General features: G+C 48.1%; 1 protein-coding gene across 1 annotated transcript in view; it reads right to left on the bottom strand.

The window, feature by feature from the left end:
* nompB (intraflagellar transport protein 88-like protein nompB) overlaps positions 1-27,523 on the bottom strand; it is a 169,529-nt gene that overhangs the window by 21,619 nt on the left and 120,387 nt on the right. Inside the window, exons 17-20 of the mRNA XM_065439849.1 lie at positions 15,523-15,631; positions 15,142-15,180; positions 6,437-6,548; positions 280-395 (exon numbers count right to left, since the gene is read on the bottom strand). Of these exons, the coding sequence (XP_065295921.1) occupies positions 280-395; positions 6,437-6,548; positions 15,142-15,180; positions 15,523-15,631 (376 nt within the window). The remainder of the gene's footprint in view (positions 1-279; positions 396-6,436; positions 6,549-15,141; positions 15,181-15,522; positions 15,632-27,523) is intronic.

Consider the following 27,523-nt stretch of genomic DNA (forward strand, 5'->3'; position numbering starts at 1 on the left):
TCACGATGGAGAAAGTGTCTTAATAGGGTCTCTGCTGTCTATACATTGACCAAAGAGACAACGGCATGTAGTGGTTTTCAATTAGCAATATACATTGTATACAAATCCATTGGTCCCATGTATTGGTAACTATTTCGACTGAGTTACCACGCACTTTTGTAATTTCTTTAACGCAGTGCGTGCAGTAGGTATCCAGATATGTAAGCGCTTAACAGCAGTGAAACGGATTAGCCCTGCAAATTGCATGCTTGTGCAAGGGAGTTCCAACAGCTTACTCACTGAATAATGGTCGCCTTTTCGAAGTACTTGATGGCCTTCTCGTAAAGCTGCGACTCGATGTAGTACGCCCCCAGCCAGTCGATGATGTCGATGTTCGATGGGAAATACCTATAAGACTGGCAACGAAGGCAAGCAAGTAATGGTTCTGACTTGCGCATGCGTGCATAAGTATCAATAGAAATTTGTGCACGAGCTATCGGCCAAGCATAAAAGCGTGATACTCGGTCTCATCTCATGTAGCGCTCATCATTGCGCAACAATTCCAAGGTTCGGGGAGCCTCGAAGCATTCCTATTCGTAACATGTGGCAAGCAATAGATTATTTGCAGTCATTCACGCTCTATGACTTTCAACAACTTTTATGCGATGGTAATCACAAAACATCCTTCTTTTTTTTCTGGAACATATAGCTAATAATCAGTTACTATCACTAAACAACTTAAACCCGCCGACGCAAGACCACGAACTCATAAGTGTACAAGAACGAACACCAGCAGAAATACACACAAGGGAAGCGGTCAAGTTACGGAGTTCTCACACATAAGCGCATCTGCACATGCAGCCCCAGTTGCTGCCACACTTTTTGACAAATTTTGCAAAGAAAAAAGCTTGGAGTAATCGCGAAATGTCAGTCACGGACGCGGATAAACAATCTTCATGCTAATTCCTGTTACATCACACCAGTGTGGCCTGAAATTACAAAAATAGCCAGAAAGTTGGTTAAACGTGCAACATCGAGAACGTGCGAAGCAAAAGTTCAGCCACGATTGTGTGCTGAATGCGTGAGAAGCACACGCATTCCCACGAATATTTTCGTGCGCAAGTGCTTGTGTGGTTGCAATAACTCAAAATCTTTGTCACTAGATGTCCAGTAACGAAATTTATTGCAGGTGGGGCCATGACGGACTACCCAGGTGTTACTGCGGAAACGCCCGTCAACAGAGCCCTCTCGCACCCCGGATATCGGTTTCGGTTCGTACAAAACGCGAGGCCTTTCTGGTGAATGCAAGACGCCGCGGTACATCTGCTCGTCTGAGCTGCGCTGCGGAGGAAATTCAAAGAATGTTGGGCATGGTAGCCGGTGTACCACGCCTTGCGAAGCCTAGGAACCAATACGCTCTGCCAAATGCGTGCACTGCGCACGAGAACTCGCAGACGCAGACGTCTTCAAGTGTGTACTGCTTAAGTCACGCGGTGTCAAGCTGAAACGGCAGACCTTTGCAATATGCATCTGTTCACTTAAGCACGCGCACTAACTCGAAATCGTGGCCCCTAGAGAAACTAATCACAATAATATAATAATCAATAAGTTGCTGCTGTTTTAACACAGTGACTGGAGCTTGACCGGTTCTGGTATGTGCTGACCTCGCTGACTGCCGGCCACATATACATGCTTATGCCACAGAAGCACGTTTCCAGACATAGCCATCGGTTAACACCACGATTGCGTGTGTATAGGGTAGCGCTCACGTATAGTGATATTGCTTACATAGAATGAATGATGCAGCAGCAATCGTAGCGTTTGCTCTCCTTCATCTGTTTACAGCAACATATGTGAAAGCGGCTGTTTAAACGTCACTTTTTATGTACAGTCCCCTAACTTCTTGCTGTAACTGAGTGTCTGCACCACGTCAGAAAGTCGGTTTTGTTTCTTTTTCTACAGCAATTTCTGAAAAAGAATCAACTGCTTTAAGAACTTTCGCATAATTGCGTGCACCGCTTCCCAATCGCAAGTTCACCAACCGATTTTCACGCAATGGGGAATATAATGCTTTCGCGTTAACATGATCAGAAATCAAGGCACAATACAAAACCAAAGCAAGCGATACCGGCTCTCCGGCCCGTGTTACTACCCAGTCAATTTCGTCGCCAGCGATGACGTCGCCAGTACGGTGTGCTCAGAACTCCAGCGTGGCATATGCGAAAATGACGACGGTAACGACTATTGGGGAACGCGCGCTGCTCAGCGCATACACTCTGGAGCAGTCGCAGGATCCGCCCACCTTTGGTGCGGTTTGCCGGACGAGTAGCGCCCGCTTTCTGCGATATGTATTACAGGTGGTAGCACGCAATGTCCTACGTACTTGGCACGCACTTTTCGAATGCGAGAACTACGCCCATAACTCAAAACGAAGCACACAACGAGCCAGCCGCTTGGTTTGGTTTGGTGCCTGTAGTTATAGCACAAACCATTACGGGGGATTGGCCATGAATCGGGCGGCAGTGGGTTGAAAAAGAAAAAACACCTAAACAGGATTCTTTTTTTAGTGAAAATTAGGGGTGCGATCTTGTACGCGTTCCAAAATAGAACGGAGGCGGTCCGTTCCACCGAGCCGCACACGGTTGGTCAGTTTGAACGGTGAAGAACGCCATGACGTCAATTGTGAAGTGATATCTAGTGTCAATCATTCCCTGTTGTCTGCTATCGGACGAACGCAACGGAACGGACCGCCAATTTCGTGACGGAAAGAACGGACCGCCTCCGTTCGAGCTTGGAACGCGTACAAGATCGCACCCCAGATATTAAATGAATTCTAATCGTTAATAATAATTTTCATGCTGTAGTTTCTTAAAATTAGAAGTTAATATTTTTGGTTTCTTGTTGGGGAAAATAAAACAGTAAAATTAGCATGGAAGTCTCCTTGCAGCATGTTCCACTACAGGGCGGCGTCCTTTGTTCTACCACCCTGCCAATTTCGATGACTGCTACCAGGTCGCGCCACAGTGCGTTCAGAACGTAGGGAAACCACAGAAAACGGAGATGTACAAAAACGAAGTCCACTATAAGGAGTCAGAAAATTTGGTTATGGGAATTCATCGTGAGTCTTTCCTTTTTTTTAGCCTGGGCAGGACATCCGTCCATCCATCCATCCATTCATCCATCCGTCCGTCCGTCCGTCCGTCCGTCCGTCCGTCCATCCATCCATCCATCCACCCATCCATCCACCCATCCATCCATCCATCCATCCATCCATCCATCCATCCATCCATCCATCCATCCGTCCATCCGTCCATCCATCCGTCCATCCGTCCGTCCATCCGTCCATCCGTCCATCCATCCGTCCATCCATCCATCCATCCATCCATCCATCCATCCATCCATCCATCCATCCATCCATCCATCCATCCATCCATCCATCCATCCATCCATCCATCCGTCCATGCGTCCATCCGTCGGTCCGTCCGTCCGTCCGTCCGTCCATCCATCCATCCATCCATCCATCCATCCATCCATCCATCCATCCATCCGCCCGCCCGCCCGCCCGCCCGCCCGCCCGCCCGCTTGCCCGTCCGTCCGTCCGTCCGTCCGTCCGTCCGTCCGTCCGTCCGTCCGTCCGTCCGTCCGTCCGTCCATCCATCCATCCATCCATCCATCCATCCTACCCGCCGTGGTTGCTCAGTGGCTATGGTGTTGGGCTGCTGAGCACGAGGTCGCGGGATCGAATCCCGGACACGGCGGCCGCATTTGGATGGGGGCGAAATGCGAAAACACCCGTGTATTTAGATTTAGGTGCACGTTAAAGAACCCCAGGTGGTCGAAATTTCCGTAGTCCTCCACTACGGCGTGCCTCATAATCAGAAAATGGTTTTGGCACGTTAAACCCTATAATTTAATTTTAATTTTTAATCCATCCGTCCGTCCGTCCATCCATCCATCCATCCATCCATCCATCCATCCATCCATCCATCCATCCATCCATCCATCCATCCATCCATCCAACTGCAACTCGTCAGCCCCATATTAGAGAACTTTTGACATGTTATTGAAATCGCACTGTTATTTTCGCGTGCGATCTTACTGAAGTCCGAAAGGCATCAAGGTTAAGATCGGCAGACAAAATGCTAAGTTTCAGGGCAGTTTAACACGCCAATTGGTCTTGCTTGTATGAAAGACGATTTCAGTAGAATAAACGTTTCGATGGCGTTCCGTACGGCTCCATTGGTACGCCACCATGCCACAATCAATAACGTACCCTACACCTAATCTTCTATTATATTCATCTTTCAGCTAAGTGTTACAAGGACAACGAAGATCGGCGCTAAATGAGCTTCCTCTGGTAAAATACTCTTTCAAAACTTCATTATCGTTCATACGACCTAAGAAGGTTGATCACATATGTAAAAAACAGAAAATCATTGCAACTTCTGTTTATTTCGCTGTAGAGTCCCAAGACTGGAAGGTCAGTAGGCCGTCATGGACTTCACAGCATGTTTTTATTATGTGGGTCCTTTTAGCACAGGAAAAATTCGCGAGCTTGCTATGGTTAACTGTTGTGAAAACTGTTGGCAACACATCCACGAGCGATCCCTCACAAGGCAAGGAGCCTCAACAGCACAAAGGTGGGCCGGGCCATTGCTTCTGCAAAGGCCCGGCGCAAGTGAGGCTTGAAAGAGCTAGCTGATTTAATGGCCAATCCCCCTTAGTGGATAGGAGCTACGTGCTTTATAGGAAAACAACAAAAAAGCTAGCCGGGGTTAGGAGCCTGTATTTCGCTCCTTCAGAATACAGTTAAAACCTCGTCACCCCTAAACAATTGAATTCACCGAAGTAGGCGATGTGAAAATTCATGACGTCATGACGGGCTGGCGAGGGTAATTCAGCAACGTCACTGCCCTCTATTTGTTCATCCATCAGTGTTGGCTTACCGGGCCTTGTCTATTTGTCGCTTCGGTATTGGAGATGCGTTAGTTGAGAACATAGTTCAGAAGCTTGGCCCGATTGTGTTTCATTATATCCAAATAAAGGGTTGCACTGTTCAGATCTGGGTTCATTCGGCCGGCAGTGAGCCAGAGTAACGAAACCCGCCCTACTTTTCATAGCCATCTGTCGACGAGCTAAAGCAGCTCATCCAGCTCAAAGACTCTCGGGAAACCTCAGGATATCCAGACGTAGTCTAAAAACTGCGTAGCGAGGACTGCGACAAATCTTACATTCGCGAGACTGGAAACATTGCAGAATAATTTAGAAGCATCCAAACGACATGAGAAAACACAACGCAAGATCTAAAGCCTTAGTGGAGCATCGCATTAACGCTAACCACAAGATAGACGGGGGATGCTGCTGGCGTAATTACGACAGAGAGGCGTCTATCTTTCCATCTACTCTGAGCGTCATTATGAATGTAAAGGGACAGTAAAGGCATATACTAAGCCGACGTGCAATGCTTAAATATCATTCCAGAAACCTCGCAGCGCTTCTTTCAAGCCATGAAAAGACTTAGTTTACGAAAAAATTGTACCTGAAGAGTCCGAATACCTTTTCTCAAAATTCAAACCTCCGGCCACCCAACCGGGGGAGTGGTGACGTTGCATACGCCATCACCACCCTTTGCTGCAGCTGCAGTCGGTGAGTAAAACGACGCCGGACCGACGGCGGCACCGAGCCAAGATAGAACGACGGATTCGCCGCCGCAGCTGCTGTTTGGTCAAATGGCGTAAACTGTTCGGGCATCCCGCAACATCACATTTAAATTGAATTCTCTGCTACTTGCAGTTTGTGCGAGTTTCGCGAGCCAGCAAAATCAGCGTAGCACTACGCGATCTGGAAAGCACTGAAACGCGAAAGTCTGGGCTGCGCAGAGTCGAGTAAAAACGAAACTTTCGTCCGCCTGCATTATTGTGAACGGTAATTTCAATTTCCTTTTTCTGAACATGAAGTGGAACTGGACATGTAGCGTTTTATTTCATCTGATGATACGATACGATGATGGTTTTTTTTTTGCAAAGAGTAGTTGAGTACTAGTGACAGAATTTAACTGAGGAGTGCTTTCGCCATCGGGCAAGTGCTTGAATGTCCCGGGGAGTCACTAATCATGTCCTGCATTTACCTCGATTTCTCGATTATTAAGGCTCTGTTCGCTCTAACAGTGACACCTTAGAGATTCTCGTGCACTAATCTATCACTTTAGCTTGACTTATTATTTGCCTTTAGTGTCCCTTTAATGTGAAACACACGAATGCGGTGCAATCTGCCCGAGATGCACTAGCACGATACACTCCATGACCCATAGCACTTTTGCCTTGCCCTGCAGTGTGAACGTAGGTTGTGAACTTCATTGTAACGTCGATTGTATATTGGTTTCTGTTTAACGTAGCGCTCAGCCGAGCACTCGTTTTATTTTCGCTATGAAATGATCTCAGTCAGCCGCACTACTTACATCCGACTGGTACTGGAAGGCTAGTTGCTTCTCTCCTTGAGAGTCGTAAATGTCTCCGATCTTCGAGAGCAGGTTTGGGTCTGTAGGCACTAGTGTCACCAACTGCTGGTACCTGCAACGAAATAGCTGGGTGCTAGAGTGTCCACGACGTTCTCGCAAGTAGCATCGTTGTCACCGGTGTTTTCGGCGGCCTATTGAAATAGATACTCAAAATATTCAGAACAATCCAACTAATGACTGCCGAAGCCACTATTATGAAAATACCTACTGGGAGCTAAGTAATTGAAGATTACAATGATAACCAAATTCAATAGCTGAAACTCGCATTTTTTTCTGGCGAAAAGTGGCACTTCTAGTAATAAAATGCCCCTTCAATAAACAGTTCGACGCACCACCTAAATAATTGCAAACACACGAGGGACAAGTGGCTATAGACATGGATGAAAAAAGCGGAGGGGAAATATAAAGGCCGATTGGCTTGCAAATGTTTGATTATCTGCGTTGTGGCGGCGACTCAAAAACAGGTACGGAGCTGAGAAGCAACCTCGATGAGATTCCTGCTTGAGGCCTCGCTCATAGATTTTAATATGCGCCAGCGGTGATTTCTGTTCCCTAGCTTTCTAAAAAAATGATAGGACTGATTATGAAGCTGCTCTCGCTAGGAACGGCAGTTCAAGTTTATTCTAGGAGCGGACCAGGATGCATTCTCTGTATACCGTTCAAAGGGCAAAACCTGCACACAACTGCTCCTAAATCTGCATCAGGGCTAGAAAGATACAGTAGGTTACGCGTTCATGTCTTTATGCATTAAATGCGCGTTTTTAGCCAGATTTGAACATGAACGCTGTTGCAACAAGAACTACGGTTCCTGCTTGCCAATTCTCTGTGTTGCAGAAACATTATTCCGCGTTAGCTGTGAAACCTGTACGCATGCCCTGTACGCATATTCTATGCCTATCCAACTGCATATGTCGGCAGCTTTCTCCGTTAACTCACATGATCACAGAGATGGTGCAGGGAATGGAGCGCTCAGTTATTATTATGGGGAGAACGGAGTGTAATATCGTCAAGGGGTAACTCTGTTTAACCATTCAAATATGAATCCGGTGAACGCCAGTACTTTCTCATAGGGTTTCTCGAAGTAGCAAAAACATAGGGGGTAATCATTTCTAAGTTTTCCGGATTTTTTTTTTCAAAAATCACCTGTGGCCAATGACATATTTATAGTCCTTCACCTACATTATTCAGAGAGGCGCACATTACTTGCACGCGAAATCGAAACACATATAGAACAAATAAAAAATCACTAATTAACTTTATAACTAATTATATTACCGCGCATATTGCAATTTTCGAATTGTGGCTGGTGAGCTTGCAAGTTGTATCCATGTCGAAGTACTTTCGAGACTGACACCTGCTTGGAGATATGCGCCACCAAACTTGCCGTAAAAATGCACTGTTGGTCCAGTTACTTTTCTTGCAAAACGCTCTTTGATGCTTTAGCACAAAATTAAGTTGAACGGCCATATATTTCGTCCCACTTTGAGAAATGTCTTGAAACTGGTATCATCCTGGAATTCCAAAGTGACACACGTTCCAATCTCACCAGCTACAATTCGTAAATTGCAAAATGTACGGCAAGGTAATTATTTACGAAGTTAATTACTGGTTTTTTGTTAATCCGTTGAATATATGTTTGGCTTTCTCGTGCCGTAATGTCCACCTCTTCGAATAATCCAGCTCAAGAAAAGAAACTATCTGCCAGAGGCATGTTTTTTTTTTAAATTCCGGAAAACAAGTCGCAGGCATGCGCCGTACACGCAGCGCAGTCACAGCGTAAGTTGGAGGAACGCGTCCTAGGAGCTCCGTTTTCCGCAGCACGCACTAGAGGGTTCGTGCCTTGCGAGGAGGTACCATAACGTGTACCGAAGTAAACACAGCTATCGAGACTACGCGGAGCACATGTCACATCCCTTGACCCGTGGTACGATACGATGCTGTTGACGATCATATATGTGCTTCCCCTTTGAAACAAGGTAGTGACAATCGCCTAGACTGTTTGTGTTTAGCAGGTCCAGCTACGTGCAACATGCAACTGCTACGTGCAACTGGTACATGTCGGGACACTTGGTGGAATACAACGCAACTGCAGTGCAAAATTTTCAAGTACCGATGCGATGGGGCGCGCATGTTAAGTTGTGACAAATGGCCCGATATGATGTTAATGATGAAGATGATGATGATGATTTATTGGCATCCCCTGTGAAACGGGGCGGTGACAAACAGTCGCCTGACGGGCTTGATTTATTCAGGTATGCTTTACATGCTTTTCATTCCAGCATTCTTCTGTACGTCTCCTTATTCTCGTTTTGCTTCCTCGTAACTCCTCTATGTACCCTGTACCGATTCCTGCGCAACTGCTACGTGGCGTGCCACCCGGTGTAATATTGTGCAACTGCAACGCAAAGCGTGCACGTATCGACGCCACGCGGTGCGCGTCTCACATCGCGTGTCTCCTCGCTCGTTAGGACGGGCGTACAGGGCCTTTTTTTTTTGCTACAAACTGACAAGCTATTACTTCCCTTTAGTCAACTGGTTACTTCAATAATTGTACTGTGAAGTGTTTCCTTAGTGCCTGTAGACGCGGCTAAGACTGTTTTCGCCGCTATGTAAATACCTTACGCAAGTACGTGTTATGTTCCTAATAAATAGAATGAAAGAAAAATATAGGGCTGGCGTGACTAAGCGGCACAGTAGCTGAATCGCGCGCAGCGGGCCCGGGTTTTATCTCGGTGGGGACTGATAATTTTTTCTTCTCTCGTTCCCGGAGATAGCGGTGACGGACAATGGCGGCGGCGCATGCCATTGCCAACCGAAACGGGTATTAGAACGAGCCTATAACAACGCACGGTATAAGAGATTATTGAAAATGCAGACACTGCCTCTGGCACTCTCTTACTGAGCAGTTTTGGAATGCGACATCCACAGATTAAAGCATGTTATTTATTTTGATCCAGCCGGCACAATGTTCACCAGCGTTTAATTGCTTTCGAACCAACCTTACCGCATTTTGCCTCTTCTACGCCACATGGTGTTCCAACAAGGCGGAAAAAGCGAAAACGTTTAATTTGATAGTGCACTTTATTATTGCGCGCTTCCAAGTAAAACAGAGTGGCAAATGACAACGTGTAGCACGAGAGATAACTGCGGTGCTAATTTATTTCTATAGTTTTGTGCGAAGCATTACTACATATATGAGCGTTACGTTTGTTCCTGAACACATTCATGGCGGCTCACCCCTGTGAGCACTGCGAAAGCTTAAAATCATTGTGAAACAAAGGAAATTTATAGATCAAGCTGTGTCGTCAATGTCATCGATATTTACTTTTCGTCAATCCCGCTTAAATAAATAAGAAGGTTTAGTTCAGCGCTCTAAGCAGTTTTCCTCGCTTTTGAAAACGCACAGAACAAGCATGCAAGACACAAGAGCACGCCATGCGGATCCAATGCAGCTGTTTTTCGCCTAGCGCTACTAAGTCAATGGCCCGCCTAAGAGACATTGCATGCCCTATACAACTGCAGAGGTAGCAGAGATTGGAGGGTTGCATAGACAAAATTGGCAGTCACATTGGCATACGCCAAATAGGGTGACGACGAATGGCTGCGCTCTGAAGCGACATTCATTAAATTACATGCGATGTTACTTTTTCTTACTTATATTCTTCCACCAAAGCTGCTGGATTCAAGTACTTTAATTAATTATAATTACCACCCTACTAATTACTTCTTTGACCTTCACACCGAAAATCGCCGGTTTGACTCCAACTTAAGCTCGAGGATTCGACTCCCACCGAAGGTTGTGGGTCCGAGTGACTGAACTAACTCTGTCCTATTTACCCATGACTTTTTTGGCATGATGAGCGACAGCGGAGCCAGCTGTGGAAGACGACGAACGCGCGAGCAGTGGCACGGGCGCGAGAGGCAGTATGGGAACGCCGGAATTGTGAGCGTCATCGGAGCCAGCTGTGGAAGACGATGAATGCGCGAGCAGTACCACGAGTGCGAGTGGCAATATCGGAACGCTGGCATGATGAGTGGTTTTGAAGCCAGATGTTGAAGACGACGAACGCGCGAGAAGTGGCACAAGCGCGAGTGGCATTATGGGAACGTTGGCATGATGAGCGGCATAGAGTTTCTGTCTATAACACCTAGATGGTAATCTGGCGCCATCATCTATGGGAGTTTCTTAAGGGGGCACCGTGCCGTCATGGGAATGACGGTATATGTGTCTGCGAGGCTCGTGTTGGCTGGTGTTGTAAGAGGCTTCGTCTAAAACGTGGATATGGCTACGCACATAACGCGTTCTCGAAGTAAAATCTTCATAAAATGTTTCAATTCACGCATATAACATATTTACTCACCCACGATGCATGACCAAGCGAAGAAAAGCAAGAACAGACGACCAACTGTTTCAAAGCGAGCGCGAACCTTGTCGTCTGTCCTCCAACTTTAGCGGCCCGCTGATACTTTTTACGTAACATGGAGTCGCACACACAATAACAAGTCCTCATAGTTAAACAAAACATGTTTTCGCGTAATAATAAAGCTAAAACAGCTTTTCACGTGCTGTTCTAGTAGAAAATCAATCATTGTGACAGACGGAACGGTACTTGCCAAGCGCGTCTTCAAGGTGTCCTGTGTCTACGAGAACGATGCCAATCCGAATCCACAATATACCAGCATTCCCATGCATACCACAGCGCAGCAGCGCCAGATTTCCCTCTAGGTAATGTAGTGAGAAACTATATGATGAGCGGCATCTGAGCCAGCTGTGGAAGACGACGAACGCGCGAGCAGTACCACAAGCGCGAGTGCCAGTATCGGAACGCTGGCATGATGAGTGGCTTTGAAGCCAGCTGTGAAAGACGACGAATGCGCGAGCAGTGCCACGAGCGCGAGGGGTAGTATGAGAACGCTGGCATGATGAGTGGCATCGGAGCCAGCTGTGGAAGACAACGAATGCGCGAGCAGTACCACAAGCGCAAGAACCAGTATGGGAACGCTGGCATGATGAGTGGCTTTTAAGCCAGCTGTGGAAGACGACGAATGCGCGAGCAGTGCCACGAGCGCGAGGGGCAGTATGAGAACGCTGGCATGATGAGTGGCATCGGAGCCAGCTGTGGAAGGCAACGAACCCGCGAGCAGTGCCACGAGCGCGAGGGGCAGTATGAGAACGCTGGCATGATGAGTGGCTTTGAAGCCAGCTGTGGAAGACGACGAATGCGCGAGCAGTGCCACGAGCGCGAGGGGCAGTATGAGAATGCTGGCATGATGAGTGGCATCGGAGCCAGCTGTGGAAGGCAACGAACCCGCGAGCAGTGCCACGAGCGCGAGGGGCAGTATGAGAACGCTGGCATGATGAGTGGCTTTGAAGCCAGCTGTGGAAGACGACGAATGCGCGAGCAGTGCCACGAGCGCGAGGGGTAGTATGAGAACGCTGGCATGATGAGTGGCTTTGAAGCCAGCTGTGGAAGACGACGAATGCGCGAGCAGTGCCACGAGCGCGAGGGGTAGTATGAGAACGCTGGCATTATGAGTGGCATCGGAGCCAGCTGTGAAAGACAACGAATGCGCGAGCAGTACCACAAGCGCGAGAGTCAGTATGGGAACGCTGGCATGATGAGTGGCTTTGAAGCCAGCTGTGGAAGGCGACGAATGCGCGAGCAGTGCCACGAGCGCGAGGGGTAGTATGAGAGCGCTGGCATGATGAGTGGCATCGGCGCCAGCTGTGGAAGACAACGAATGCGCGAGCAGTACCACAAGCGCGAGAGCCAGTATGGGAACGCTGCCATGATGAGTGGCTTTGAAGCCAGCTGTGGAAGACGACGAATGCGCGAGCAGTGCCACGAGCGCGAGGGGCAGTATGAGAACGCTGGCATGATGAGTGGCATCGGAGCCAGCTGTGGAAGGCAACGAACCCGCGAGCAGTACCACAAGCGCGAGAGCCAGTATGGGAATGCTGGCATGATGAGTGGCTTTGAAGCCAGCTGTGGAAGACGACGAATGCGCGAGCAGTGCCACGAGCGCGAGTGGCAGTATGGGAACGCTGGCATGATGAGCGGCATCCGAGCGAGCTGTGGAAGACGACGAATGCGCGAGGAGTGCCACGAGCGCGAGGGGCAGTATGAGAACGCTGGCATGATGAGCGGCACCGGAGCCAGCTGTGGAAGACAACGAATGCGCGAGCAGTGGCACGAGTGCGAGTGCCAGTATCGGAACGCTGGCATTATGAGTGGCTTTGAAGCCAGCTATGGACGACGACGAATGCGCGAGCAGTGGCACGAGCGCCAGGGGAATATGGGAACGCTGGCATGATGAGCGGCATCGGAGCCAGCTGTCGAATAAGAAGGCGACGAACGCGTGAGCCGTGGCACGAGCGCGAGTGGCAGTATGGGAACGCTGGCATGATGAGCGGCATCCGAGCGAGCTGTGGAAGACGACGAATGCGCGAGCAGTGCCACGAGCGCGAGGGGCAGTATGAGAACGCTGGCATTATGAGCGGCACCGGAGCCAGCTGTGGAAGACAACGAATGCGCGAGCAGTGGCACGAGTGCGAGTGCCAGTATCGGAACGCTGGCATGATGTGTGGCTTTGAAGCCAGCTGTGGAAGACGACGAATGTGCGAGCAGTGGCACGAGTGCAAGGGGCAGTATGGGAACGCTGGAATTGTGAGCAGCATCGGAGCCAGCTGTGGAATAAGAAAGAGACGAACGCGTGAGCACTGGCACGAGCGTGAGTGGCAGTATGGGAACGCTGGCATGATGAGCAGTATCCGAGCGAACTGTGGAAGACAACGAATGCGCGAGCAGTGGCACGAGCGCGAGGGCCAGTGTGAAAATGCTGGCATGATTAGCGGCATTGGAGCCAGATGAGGAAAAAGAAGGGGATGAACGCGCGAGCAGAGGCCCGATTGCTCCTCTGCGCAAATGTGAGCTCACAGGACTTTCTCTACTGCAAGCCGCATTTTCAAGTCCCCCGTCTGACGAGGCGTTTAACGCTGTCGCCTTAGTTTTAGGACACATGCATACGGTGCTGACAAATACACTTTGCAAACTTTTAACCTGAACGCGCGAGCGTCCACCTCGCGGCATGTCAGGAGCGTTGCTGCGGCAAGGGGCGGCGGCATCGGCGACACTATGCGCCTGCCGCCAGGCAGTTTTCCGTTCAAATTTATTCTTCACTTCAGGAGTGCCCCTTGCCGCAATAAGGCCGCTGACATGCTGTCTGGTCGACGCTCGCGCATTGTGGTGACATGTTCGAAGGTTGTACGTCACTAGAATTTTTTGGAACGTTTGAAAAAGGGTTCCATTAAACTATCAACCTTTAGAGGAAAAATTATTTTGTCGTGCAAAGTGTTTAGGTCATAAAATTATAAGCTTGAATTGTTCTGTATTATTCTTTGTCAAAGTATTCCAGTCACAAAAAATTTTCTGTTGCGCACTCCTGTCGCATTGTCCCACAAATAGTATGTTGTATTATATTTTTCTGTATTTACTACCGAAAATCATGTCGTCAACTCATGGTGTTTCGTTGTTAGTAGCTGAAGTTGCATTTGCATGTCATACTGCTGCGTTGTCACTACAGAAAGTTATATTGTCCAGTCGTCGTGTTGTGCTTTCATTAGCTCTGTCTTACTATGGTATCGCAGTGTTGTGTGGCAACTACAGAAATTTATGTTGTTTTATCATTTACTTGGGTTCTTGCAACAGAAATTCAAGTTGGTGTCGTAGTGATGTGTTGCCACTAAAATACGCCATGCTATCATTTTGTTGTGTTGTTTCGTTAGTACAGAAAGACGTGTTGTGAGGAAAAAAACTGTGTGGTGCCAACAAAAACTCTCTGTCGTCACTACGGAATTTTGTGTTTTTAAGACGACGAGTTCTGTTGTTGAACAGAACTTCGTGTTTTCAAAGTGGTATGTAATAAAGTCAGATTTCGTTATAGATCTTCAGGGATAGTGAAGCGCTAACGACTAAACACCAAATTTATGATGAAGCCAGCGGAATGGCTGCCATTCCACTGGCTCCATTGGGCAGTGTTCTTTCATGCTATTGGTTCTGCGATGTATCGGTCCAGTGCCTTAACGTCTTGTTAATCACAAAAACAAACTGTGGTTCTTCTTCTTCCCATGTGCTATAGTGACCTTGGGGCAACCAAAAGGATTGAGCCTCTTACATCACCTATCTCACCTCATCATTAACACAAACTACAAAACGTGTTGGTTTCCGCAGTGTAAACGCCGGAATAGTAGCTATTCGCTGAACGCATTGTTATATGTGCGAAGGTCCCCCATCTCCAATGTGCCCGGCTCCTGCGCCTACAACGGTCACTCATTTCATGCTCTGACACCTGATATCACGGTAAAGGTGCTCAGGGAGGCCTAATTCAAATGTAATTTTTCAAACGACCATTCATGCCTGCTTCTTGAATTACAGCAAACTTGTAATATCATTGTCGTAATACATGCGTCACGCAAGGCTGCAGGCGTCTATTTGATATATTTCATGCGTACGCCTGGATTAAACAAAGTCAATGTAACATATCAATTTTTATTAAGTGCATTTTCTAGATTACGTAGACATGTGCTGACACTACGAGCATGGGCACTGCGCTGGTAGCACCAGTACTTGCCACTGAGCACTTACCATTCCAGAGCTTCATCCATGTTTCCCTGCAGCTCATACCTGTCTTCAGGTCATGGATTAAAACGAATGTTTCCTGAAAATGGACTCTTGTTGCGTTGGGCAAGCGTGCTCACTCATGAAAGGAGATTTTCGACTTATCTGGCGGCATGCCTACGTGTCATTATAACATCCTTTCTAAAGAAATTAGGCATTTACTCTTAAAATTGAAGGCATGTTAGGGTACAGCTTTTACATTTCTCGTACACTTCAACTAATTTTTAATGAAAGAAACTTCGCAACATAAATATATGCCCACCAATTTGCTTACCACTAAGGATTACGAAATATATGTTTCTTTTACTTCTTCCGCACAATTTTACTCGTTTGAGCGGCAAAGGATACGTCCGGCCAATCTGATGCAGCACTTGCGGGATGGTCTTGACGATGGCCCTCAGCTTGAAGAAACAGTCCAGGGCCTCTTCCAGTGAACCAAGCTTCTGGTAGGCAAGTCCTGGGTGATTCGTGAATGCAGCACAGCACGCGCGCGTCACAAATAGAAAACGGCACCTTGCTTCATGTTGTCTTCAGCGCGGCATTTTTCAGGAGAGAAAATAATATTCCCTGTCGTTTCGCGATCTGAGCCTTCCATGATATGCAGGACATGTGTGCTCCTCTTGGTAATCCAGGCTTCGCTGTTCACACATTAGCGATGTCAAATTACTTAGGCAAACACAAATTTTGACAAGGCACACTAATGCAGTAAAATTTATCAGAACCATGCGGCTATCAGAGACCAGGGTAAGGTGACTTTTTCAAGCATTCAGGAGCCGTGTTCACCTGTTCATGTGCAAACACTCAGTATCCGTGTTCTGAGTGTGCAGAACAAGTGCTCTTACAAAAGTAAAAAACGCCTCTCATGTTCCATGACCTAACGCACCCTGTGCTCATAGGCTCTGTACATATTCAGGAAAACATTATAACCTACAACAGTACCTTTTTCAACCAACATGGATCCAGGTCGAATGCGGGGAGACCATACAGATACGGGTAGAAATAGAGATTGAGAAAAATGTATTTGATATTTACAAGCTAGCTTGGGAACAAACAGTACGGCGGACAGTCTAGCCTAGCAGCAGTGATCCTATTGCTGAGTGTTTGTTCTCCGTCACCAGTATTTTCTGGTAATTCTAGCTTTCTTCCGGGGAACACTGTTCCCTGCCCGACGGGAATGGAAGTGGAGCCACCCGCACTCCCACTTGATGTAGCGGCGCCCGCGTCGGCAGCTTCAAGGAAGCGAAACAGCCTCTCGAGCGACAGCGAGGCTACCCTGATAGACTCGACGGAGACTGACGACAGCTCCGACGACGACTACGTGACTGTCCTGAGTCAGAAAGCAAAGCGGGGGATGCTGAGGGCCTCTGTGGACACATCTACTATGAGCACTCCGCAGAGATCGCTGAAGTACACCATCCTTTTCTTACCTCTGTTACCCTCCGACACCATGAGGCTCCTCAACAGGCAAGTGGCATCGGTTGAACTCGAGAGACTGTTGCCAAATGACATTGAGGACGTCCGAGTCAACCCTCGGAAGAATGTTGTCGTGGTAGACGTCGCCTAAGCGTCGGCGTTAGATTCTCTGCGAGCTGTCACTGTCCTCGGTGGCATGAACATCCGTACCATCATCCCGATGAGACAAGAGGCTACTACAGGTGACAGATGTGACATTGATGCGGCCATCTCAGGCGAAGATTTACCACTTTTGATAAAGTCTGCCAATAATAGGACCCACATACTGCAGGTGGCCCCTCTCAGTAATTCCAGATGCGTGAAAATTGTCTTCGAAGGTGATTGCCTTCCATCGCATGTGAAGGTAGGTCGTTTCCTACATGCTGTCCGGCCCTTTGTTCCCAAGCCGCTTCAGTGCAGAAACTGCCAGAAATTCGGTCACGTGAGTGCCATCTGTGGAAAGTCTGCTATATGTTCCCACTGTGCAGCACAACACTCTGCATGCAACTGTCAGTGCCCGAACTGTCAGGGGTCCCAACTCTCCATATTGAAGAAAATGGTGAGGGACCGGTCAACTCATCGTGAAGCAGCTGCTGTCGTCAGGCGACGTCGTTCTCGTCGCAGACACTCATAAAAGAATTCTTCTCTCCGCACGCAGAATACGCGTGCCGCAAATACCTGTTGCTGTTCAATCTGCTACAACCCCAGTGCAGAATGAGTCCAAATCGGGCATAGATAACGGAGCAGCTGGAAAGGATGCCGTGGATGACGAATGGCCACCACTGCCAAGGATAAGTCCCGTGGAAAAACCCCAACAAGGAGAGGCACCACAGTGCTCCACCCCTCACCCAGATGAGCTGACAGATCATGACCGCCAAATTGTAACAATGCTCAAGTCATTGATAAATGCGATTCGCACGCTTGTGAGCAACTCGAATACGCCAACAGCTCGAAGTGCAGTGCAAGGGTTGGATGCCCTGAGCCCTGCTTGCAAATCTTGCGTAAGCACAATGGCTCTTCCACTGCCTTCACTCCATGACGAAGTGCGTAGTGCGACGATTTTCCAGTGGAATGCCAAAGGACCTAAATCACGGATTTCATGTTTCCGCCAATACGTTTTTACGAACCGATTTCCTGCAGTCGTAATATGTGAACCGAACGTGTCAAAAGCGCTAAGACTCTGGATACGAAGCCTTTATGGCATCGGCTTGCGGGTAATCCAGCAAAGTAATTGTTTACATCCGTAGAGAACTAACTTACATTCCCCACTCGGTGCAGCCTCATGATGGAAACCAATACGTGTGTCCCCGCATAACAAAGAATAATGTGGCCTTAACCCTTATCGGCGCTACATCTTCCCATATAGTCGGTTTGACGGCGACCGACTGCGAGACATCCAGACGGCGACTTCTGGGCCCTGAATTATCACGGGAGACCTTAATGCTCATCACTTGGCCTGGGGGAGCTCCAGAATAGATTCCAGGGGCCGGAAACTTGTGGAATTTGCTTCCGATTATGAACTCAGCGTTATCAACGATGGCAGTCCGACGTACTTGCGTGGTTCGAACTATAGCAGTTGCTTAGATTTGACTTTGGTGTCATGGCAACTCGGTCAAAATGTTCGATGGTTCTCTGACATCGAGACTCATGGCAGTGACCATATTCCCACCTACTTAGGGATCACTGGATTTGGAAGCTTCTCCATTTATACTTCCCGACAAGTATATATAAGGGGGTCAACATATAAGACAAAGGTGGAAGAGGCATGCAAAGAAGGATTTACCGGCACCATTGAGAACCTTATTACAAGTGTACTGGAATCGTCTACGTACACATTTACATCCGCTAAAAAACGTACGTATTTCGACATGGAACTTGAGCGACTTCGAACGATTCGTAGAAGGGCCGAGAGGCGATGCAGGCGCACCAAGTCAATTCATAACCTTAGAGTCGCTCGGCGTACACAGAAGAAAATCCCACGTCGTATGGACAGGTTGGAGGAACAATGGTGGAAGACGTTCTGCGAATAACTTGACCCCCGCAAGCCACTGTCTATCATATGGAGGACGGTGCGCGGCCTTGGCTCGTCTCTACAGCAACGATACCCATTCTCAGCCCTAGCCCTCCATCAAGGCCGCTCGCAGGTCGATATAGCTGAAGATGTCTGTGTGAAGATTGCGGGTAGTGTGGTTACCATCAATAGCGAAATTCTGGGTGAGGTTCCTGCAACACGCTTCCCAGAAATGAATGTGTCCTTCTCAGTTGAGTTGGACGCTGCTCTGGCCACATGCAGGCGCTCATCGTAGCCAGGACCAGACGGCATCATCTGTGCTGCTTTATGCCACCTAGGTGAAGATGGACGAAGTAGACTTCTGGAATGTTATAACCAGTCATGGAATGATGGCGTCATTCCTGAGCGGTGGTAGACCAGCCGCTTGATACTCCTGAAGCCTGTTAAGTCGCCACTTGACCTGGCGTCCTACCGACCCATTGCGCTGTCCAGCTGTGTTGCGAAAGTCATGGAAAGAATGATTCTCACACGCCTAGAGTGGTATCTTGTGCCCCACAACGCGTACCCCGAGGCCATGGCTGGGTTTAGAAGGGGCCGTTCCTCTATCAACAACGTCATCGACCTCGTCATGTCTCTATAACAAGAAAAACACCACAAGCGTATGTCGGTTGCACTATTCCTCGATGTGAAAAGCGCCTATGATAATGTAACACATGAAGCCATCCTTGATGTCCTGGAAAATAATGGAATTGGTGGACGCATATGTTTCGGTGGATTCGGAGCTATCTATTCAAAAGATCCTTCTTTGTGCACAGTGCAGATGGCCGAACCGTTGACCATTACACTTGCCGTGGCGTCCCCCAGGGTGGGGTTCTTAGCCCCACTTTGTTCAACCTTGCAATCCTTGGACTTGCCGACGTTCTACCACATGCAGTAAACCTTTCCATATATGCTGACGACATATGCATATGGGCCTCGGCAGTTACACGTCTCCAGGTGCGTGCATGGCTCCAAAAAGCAGTGACCCTAACATCATCGTACCTGCGTGCTCAAGGTCTCAGCATTTAGACCAAGAAGTGCGCCTTAGTCGCTTTTACCCACAAGCCCATCACCTGGTACCCCATTTCTATTGACCTGCCAACCAATTTCCTACGCAAAAACTCACCGATTTCTACGCGTTATTATCGACAGAGACCTTTCATGGAGATCCCCCGCCCCCCCCATCTCATACTTGGAGAAGTGGCTTACTTCTGTCTCCCATATACTAAGGTTTCTTGCCGGTAAAACGTGGGGCACATCCGTGACATCTATGCTTCAACTATACAGGACGCTCTTCCTAGGATACTTGCGATATAGCACACCAGTGCTGTCCAATGCTAACAAAACCAACATCCATGTCCTACAGAGCATTCGACGCCAAGCTCTTCGAACATGTCTGGGGCTACCTCGAGATGCTTCAACCGTGGCAATAACTGGCGCCTCGAGAGATCACCCAATAATGACCTTAGCTATCGACGCACTCCGGGCGCATGTTCGCCATATATCCAGTCCCTGACCACTATCTCGCTCGCTTGCCTGAGAAAAGACGCAAGGCAGTATTCTCCAGATCAATTGCGGCTACCCGGCACTCTTTGTCTTTGAGGCACTCACCCGCAACCGATACGCCATCCCCTTTGTGGTGCTTGAAAAAGCCTCCTGTGTTCCTTGCTGTTCCAGGAATAGTGAAGAAATTTAGCCTGACCACGGCGGCTCTCAAGCAGATCACATTGGAACTTTTGCAGTGTTCATACGCTAACCGAATCCATGTTTACATGGTGGTTCCGTCTCGGAAAATTCGACAAGCGCCATTTTTCTACCATCTCAATCGTTCGTCATCAAGTTTAAGACTTCACACGTAACGACATTTACAGGTTCTGAACTGGCCGCTCTTCACGCTGCTGTCGAATACATTGAAAAAGAACGGCCCAACAAATGGGCAATATTTTGTGATTCGAAAGCAGCCCTCCAGAGCTTGCGAAGTTTACGACGGGGCAATTATGAACAGCTGGTGTCACAAATCAACGAAACCTGCCATTGCGCTTCTGAACGAGAACATATCATATTTCAGTGGCTTCCGGGTCATTGTGGCGTCGTTGGTAATGACCTCGCTGATGACGCTGCCCGACGTGCCAAGGCTGGCGCACCGACACTCCTTATACCTTTATCGAGAGTCGACGCTGCAAAGAGCTTCGCAGTCTCGATCGCACCATAACGTTAAGTTACTGGCTTACACCACAGAACTCAAAGTGCCGTTAAAACAGTCTCGACCCATCACTGAAACTACATTTCACTACGTGACGCAATACTGCTGTGTCGGCTGTGGGTAGGAGTAGCATTCACCAACTCCTACAGAGATCGTATTGGAATGGCGGACTCACCAATGTGCGCTCAGTGCAAGTGTGAAGAGACCATCAGTCATCTTCTGTACCACTGTTCTCGCTTCGATAATCAACGTCAGAGTCTCCAGTGTGCCTTGAATAGACTGGATGACAGGCCATTTACGGAAGCAAAGATCTTGGGAGCCTGACCTCACAGTTCATTAGCCCAGAAAGCAGTTCGAGCGCTTTTTCACTGCCTGAAGGCAACAGACTTGAGTGCCCGACTATAGACATCCTACACCTAAGTTTTCTCTCACTCTCTCTTTCACTCCCCATTCCCCTCTCCACGTGTAGGGTAGCAAACTGGACTCAGTCTGGTTAACCTCCCTGCCTTTCCTTCTTCCTTCCTCTCTCTTGTCGCGTTGACGATCGTCGCCTTTGCCGGCGCAAGAGCTAAGCAAATCTTCGATGATAACCGTAGATAAGAAGTAGGGACACCGTTCTATGAGAAGTTGTCGAGGAGCTCCATGGCATAAAATGACGCCTTGCAGCAGGAAGTCACCAAAGCCTGTAACGCAACTGGTCGCGATAGCTCGTGTGATGGCGTAAGGGGTCGAATAATTTGTAGCAACAGTAGTCCACTTTTTTCTGGCAAGTGAGATGGGAAAAGGGAAAAAGGAAGTCGAGGCCAACACAATAAAATGGTTCCGCTGGTATATCAATTGACTTGAGAAATCCAGGAGGAAGCAAAGCCGGCTTTTTACGATGTTAGGATGACTCGCAGGCAGCGACATAGCGTTGTACGGAACGGCGGATCCCAGACCTGAAAATTCGTACTCAGATACGGTCGTACGTCCTGGAAACACCAAGGTGGCCAGAAGTGGGAACATCGTGGAACATCGTTAGCTAACCGCTAACTGTTGGCACTCCCACCACGCCTGCGTTTGTCTAAAATGGCAGCTTACGGCATTTCACTGGCGGCTGATAACCGATGAGGTGGTTATGTGCACAGTAAATTACAGCGAGTTCTTTGTTTTCAGTCGTGCCTTTTTTTAGAGAGAAAGCGCAGCTCTTAGGCACCGTTCTTGCGTTTACCGTAAGGAATATTCAGGTACACATCCATAGGACCTGACGTATATATTATATATTACGTCAGGTCCTATGTATAATATATATATATTATATTAATATAATATATAATACATATATATTATATATTATATATATATATATATTATATAGCGCGGGCTGTTGCCTCTTGGTCAACTGCGGCGTATTGCCTTGTAAATATACTTGTAAATAGCTTTTCGTCGGTGTCTTCCTACGTAACAATATTCTTATTATATATATATTATAATTTCGCTCCGGGAGGTCCGAAATGCCTTGTTGTTGTGCGGTTGGGCGCTGAAACTGGACGAAGGATGGCAAGAAGTGATTTTGCATCGCGCGCGGCAACCAGAACCTAACCAGACGAAAACTATGGCTACACAGAATTGCACGGACGGAGTTTGAACCGTCGGTAAGAGAAACACTATGCGAGGCAAGTAACATACAACGATACAAAGGTGCGATAGAATGTATACACCTGTGTGTGCAGAGCTGCAGTATTACTTCATTCGCGCGCATGAATGTTGACGGCCGAAGTTTGTAGATATTACTGATTTTAGTGCATTACGAGCCCGTTGACGTAGCAGGTGCAGTATGACCTAGCATGCAAGTAAATAGTGGGGCAGAAACGCATTAACTCGCTGACAAATATCCGCATTGCGTTACGTGCGATGAAAAATAAATTTCATCAGCGAATTCTACTTTTGGCATTTGACATACATTTTTTACATACATGCATACATTTTGGCATACATTTGATGTAACCACTCCCCTCTTTAATGCCTCTGGCCCTGAGGGTACACGAAATAAATTACACTTTCCTGTGTTTGTGCGCGTGTTGTTAACTGCGCTTTACAACATGTACAAAAAGTAATTTCCAATATCCTAATCGTATTTTGTGCATTGCATATGTGAATAAATATATTGCTAAGTGCCTGCATTACTCTGTTTTTAAAAACGAATACTGCATAGCCACAGCAACTGGCCGTCAAATAATAAAGCATAATACACTATATATCAAAGTACATTACATACAGCTGCGAGCTCGTTCCTTCCAAGTTTCCCTTACACTCGAAGATGTTTCAGTAATCGGCAATTCCATTTTACTGATGAAAAACACACAACTGCAAATGAACATAAGAAAAACGCCACAAGCGATACACGGATTGCCAGCAAAACACAGTGCAGTAATAGCTGGGCCAATCCGCGTGCGTTTCGTATAAGGGCCCTCTAATTCTTACGGGGCTTTAGCGGTGCACGGAGGCGAAAAAGGATAAACACAACAATGCGCGTCATGATTGGAGTTTACGCGGCGACGTCGCACGGTTCACGAGAACAGTCAACCGCATTCACACACGCGCACACACCACGCTTGATATTGGTGTGCCGCGAGATCAGATGGCGCTGGCAGCCCGAGCACGATCGAGGAGACACGCTGACACGATCTATACCCCCTCTTCATCATGTCACGACAGTTGCACTGGCTCGTAGCATTGAAGCACAAGACACAGCAGTCGTCGTGTAATTGCTACACGACGGACACACTCAGCGGCAAGAAGACTGTTGGCGCACCCGTTTCCACACACACACACAGGATGTTGTTTAGTTGCCGCGAGAATCGCGCGCTTTGAGAATCGCACGTTTGAGCGACGTTATGTCGAAAGTTTTTCGGTCCAAGCGACTGTCAGACTTCATTTTTACACGACTAGCGGTTGCATTTTTATAATGCAACCGCTATGTGTACGCAGCACACTTACATGCAAAAGATTTCACAGAGCATACGGGATTAAGCGCAAGCAATCACCAAGGCTCGAGCGGTGATTGAGCGCAGACGAACGAAATGTAAACACGCGGAATCGAGGCGATCAAGCCCTCATTACGCTCGCTTGAGCTATTTTCTTACAGCGCTCATTTGAAATTAAAGGACTAAATTTAGCAGCTCGGGTCCTTCTTTTGTTTTTCGCCACAGTCAGGCGCCAGTAGGTTTTATTTCCGCGCGTATGCAGATATTTTTTCACCTCACGAATGCCGCGGCGCCGCGGTTTAGCGTGAGCGCCGTCTGCTACAGGAACTTCCTAGGTGGCGCGCGCGGCAGATGTCGCTTAAAACCCCTTAAACTTCGTAAAGTAGTGCCACGCTTTGAAGAATGCCGCCTCCTCCTCCAGCGCTCTGGCCGAAGCCGACACCGCGTCGCTATTGGCCTAATGGCATCACGTGGCCCCTTGCGCCGGCTTCGTTTGTTTACAGTCGCGCTTCAGTGCCATCTTTGCTCGAAAGGCGGCGCTTCTTGGCGGCATTCCTTCCGTTCCTATTCTGTGTTGTTTTGATCTTGTGAACGCCTTGAAGGATGTTTTGTGGCAACTGCGACGTCGCTTCACGTCATTTTCTGTTACCATGACCTGCTGCGCGTTTGGATGCCAATATAGTTTTAGCAAAGGCAAGAATATATTCGCGATACCGTCCGGTAAGCGCAACGGGTTAAGAAGAAATACATGGCTTCACCGAATCGGGAGGGAGAACTTCCGACCAACTTCCTCCGCGCGACTATGTGATGTAAGTTGTGACTCTCTCAGAGTATTGTATGTGCCAGGCTTGCGTATTGTGCTGCGGGCAATAACGTAGTAGATATTGCACAGTTCAATGTGCATGTTGTCATTTGTACGCACGCTTTAACATGATTTTTACGCAACGTCTGCTTTGCTTATATGCGCACTACGTGGTCGTGTTAGTCATATTTGGTGCGCTTAATCGTTTTGAACGCCAACCGGCTTGAATTCGCGGGCACGCGAGGTTGCGTGCGATGACGTGACTACGAAATTTTGAAGATTCAGCGCAGTCCTTTTGATAAAATTTCAGTCTCGATCATGAAAGCGCCTCAGGAGAGCAACTCTCTGCCTTTTGTGGTTACTTACTAGCCTTCTTCAGATAGACTAGCTTTGTTTGCCACATTTGTTCGAGTTCCTCGTTGGCGGTCGCCCGGTGGATTTGCGATACAGAGGCACCGATGAAAAGCATGCGTGCTCTCCCGAAACCGTGTTACGCGGTGCGTTCGTCGTCGAGCGACCGCATCATAGGTAATTGAGACGTATGTGCTAATTCACGTGAGCTTTAAAGTGTGCGAAGCTTAAGATGCGGCGGTGGAGCACTCGTAAAGAAAACGTGCGGTCGCCCGCCCGTTCCCTGGCTGGTTTAGTCGTCGTTCGTGCTTAGTTGTTTGCTCGTTCGTTCGCACGCTCGTTTAGTCGTTTGCTCGCTCGTTAGTTCGCGCGCTCATATAGTCGTTCGCTTGCTCGTCTATGCTCCTATTAGTTTCTACAGTCACTATGCCTTATTGAGACGCGCTTGCTGTAGGACTCTTAGGCTGGTGCGTTTATTTACGCAATGAGACAATAAATGGTGCACACGGACTTGTGACTGCAAAGGCAAATCTGTAATGCATCTATGTGAAAATAAACTGTTAACTTGCAACTCGAATACCGTTTCATATCATTTTAACCTATGGATAAAACCATTTCACTTGCCGCAATTTCGGCCGCGTCATGGCGGGGGGATTCTTTGCGCGATCATGACTTCACTAATAAAGTCATATCTCGCAAATGTTACTTCGAAGGGAGTGCAACCGTCCTCAATGCATGCACCTCAGTGCAACTCGGTTCGCGACAAGTACGTCACTTAGTAAACGGACGAACCAACGTACGATGAAGTGTTATTCGTGATAAGTCATTAACCTCAAAAAATTACTGAAGGCCACAGTAGTCTTGTTTGAGATTGGGTCAAGCATTGTTATCGCGCTCCCGCTTCGCGCACGAATGCTAAAAACTCATTTTATTTTCTTGTGTACGCACAGTCCCGACTCGATGATCGGCCGCGGTATTTCTGTCGGCGATGAGACACGAGAAACATAATGGCACCAGCGCCCACCTCTGAGGCTTTGCGCGCGCTTAGATTGGCAAGCACGCACGTTGGCGGCACTGTAGCTTGTAATACACTTTCGAGCCTCCAGAGCAGTGATCTCCGTCAGCCTTTGTACGTCATAGCTGATACGCGCCGCGAATTCACATGGTAAGGGCGGCGCGGATTCTTTAGGCTGAGGGCTTGCTGGAAGCCAAGAGGTTGTCATTCGATGGTAAACGTGTTATTTACAACTATTCGCAACAATATCTTGCGACACGCCCTTGACAAATGTTGCGTACCTAACTGTAGGGCACGCGATATATTCGCAGTCGTCAACGCACAGCGTTAACACTCCGTCAGATACTTTTTTAAGAAATAGTTATCAAAAAATGAAACAAAAGCTGCCGTTACCGAATTTGTATAAGCATCCGACTAAAGATTCTATGCTGTACACGAAGTTACGCGGAGCTGGAAAGCCAACGTGAACGCCTAAAGAAACTGCCTTGCTATGCGTGCATTCACTCTGCGAAAGGTCGTCTGCTGCGCTCGAGCAAGTAGGCGGTGCCATGGTCGAGGAGGGAGCGTGAAAGAGAGGAGAAACGAGGAGGAGTGAAGGCGGAGGAGGAGAGTGGCACTACTTTACGAAGTTTCAGGGGCTCGCTTTAATGTCGCTACCTTGAAAATTATAGAGGGACCTTATCCTGAGGCTGCTTAGAGCGCCAGCAACAGGCACCATGGGGAAGCACTTCCGCTTGTAGCGCCATCTCTTGGCGGCCAGAATAAGCAGGCACGGCTGATAGGCAAGCAGCTCTGGGCCGGTATATTGTAGCGATGCCTTTTCCGATTCAATGCTTTTTCAGGCTTTTCGCGCTTGGCCAGTGGTCAGAGCGACGGTCTGCCCCCATTATCAACGGGATCAGGCGGCCGTATGTGGTGGATGATAAGAATAGCATAAAGTAAGGCATAAGGCATCGCTAAAAAATAGCGGCCCTGGACTTCCTCCCACGCCAGGTAGATGCGCGACAGGTGTGGCCTGCAGCCGACGCAGCATCTGCTGCTATCGAACAGCACGTGGTGCGCTAGCGGACTGGAAACTTGGAGGGACCAACATTTGCCCGCTAGTTAATAGGCACTCCCAGCTTATTTTACTGCGTAAGTATGCTTTGGCGAGTACCGCAGCATGATCTGTCTACCACGCAAAATGTTTAATGCCTTTTACCTGCCCGAAAATGTGTACTGTGCGACGTTACGACATTTAATCATTATAATAGTGTAAATGTAGATCATCGGTGGCTTTATAAGCGACGACGAACAATTGAACAAAAGATTGATTAGAGAGAATGACAACAGGAATACATAGGGTCCACAGAAAATGCATGGGAAATACTATAGTAGAGGTGGGCCAGCATAAATTTGGGAGTGGCCCAATTTAAATTTTGGGATACGCCATGGACCAACTTGAAAATTGGGGTGGGCCAACCTGAAATTTGAGGGTGGACCAACTTAAGTCAGGTAGTGGGCCAAGTTG

Source organism: Dermacentor albipictus, chromosome 5 (genome assembly GCF_038994185.2).
Source record: "Dermacentor albipictus isolate Rhodes 1998 colony chromosome 5, USDA_Dalb.pri_finalv2, whole genome shotgun sequence".
Taxonomy (NCBI): domain Eukaryota; kingdom Metazoa; phylum Arthropoda; class Arachnida; order Ixodida; family Ixodidae; genus Dermacentor; species Dermacentor albipictus.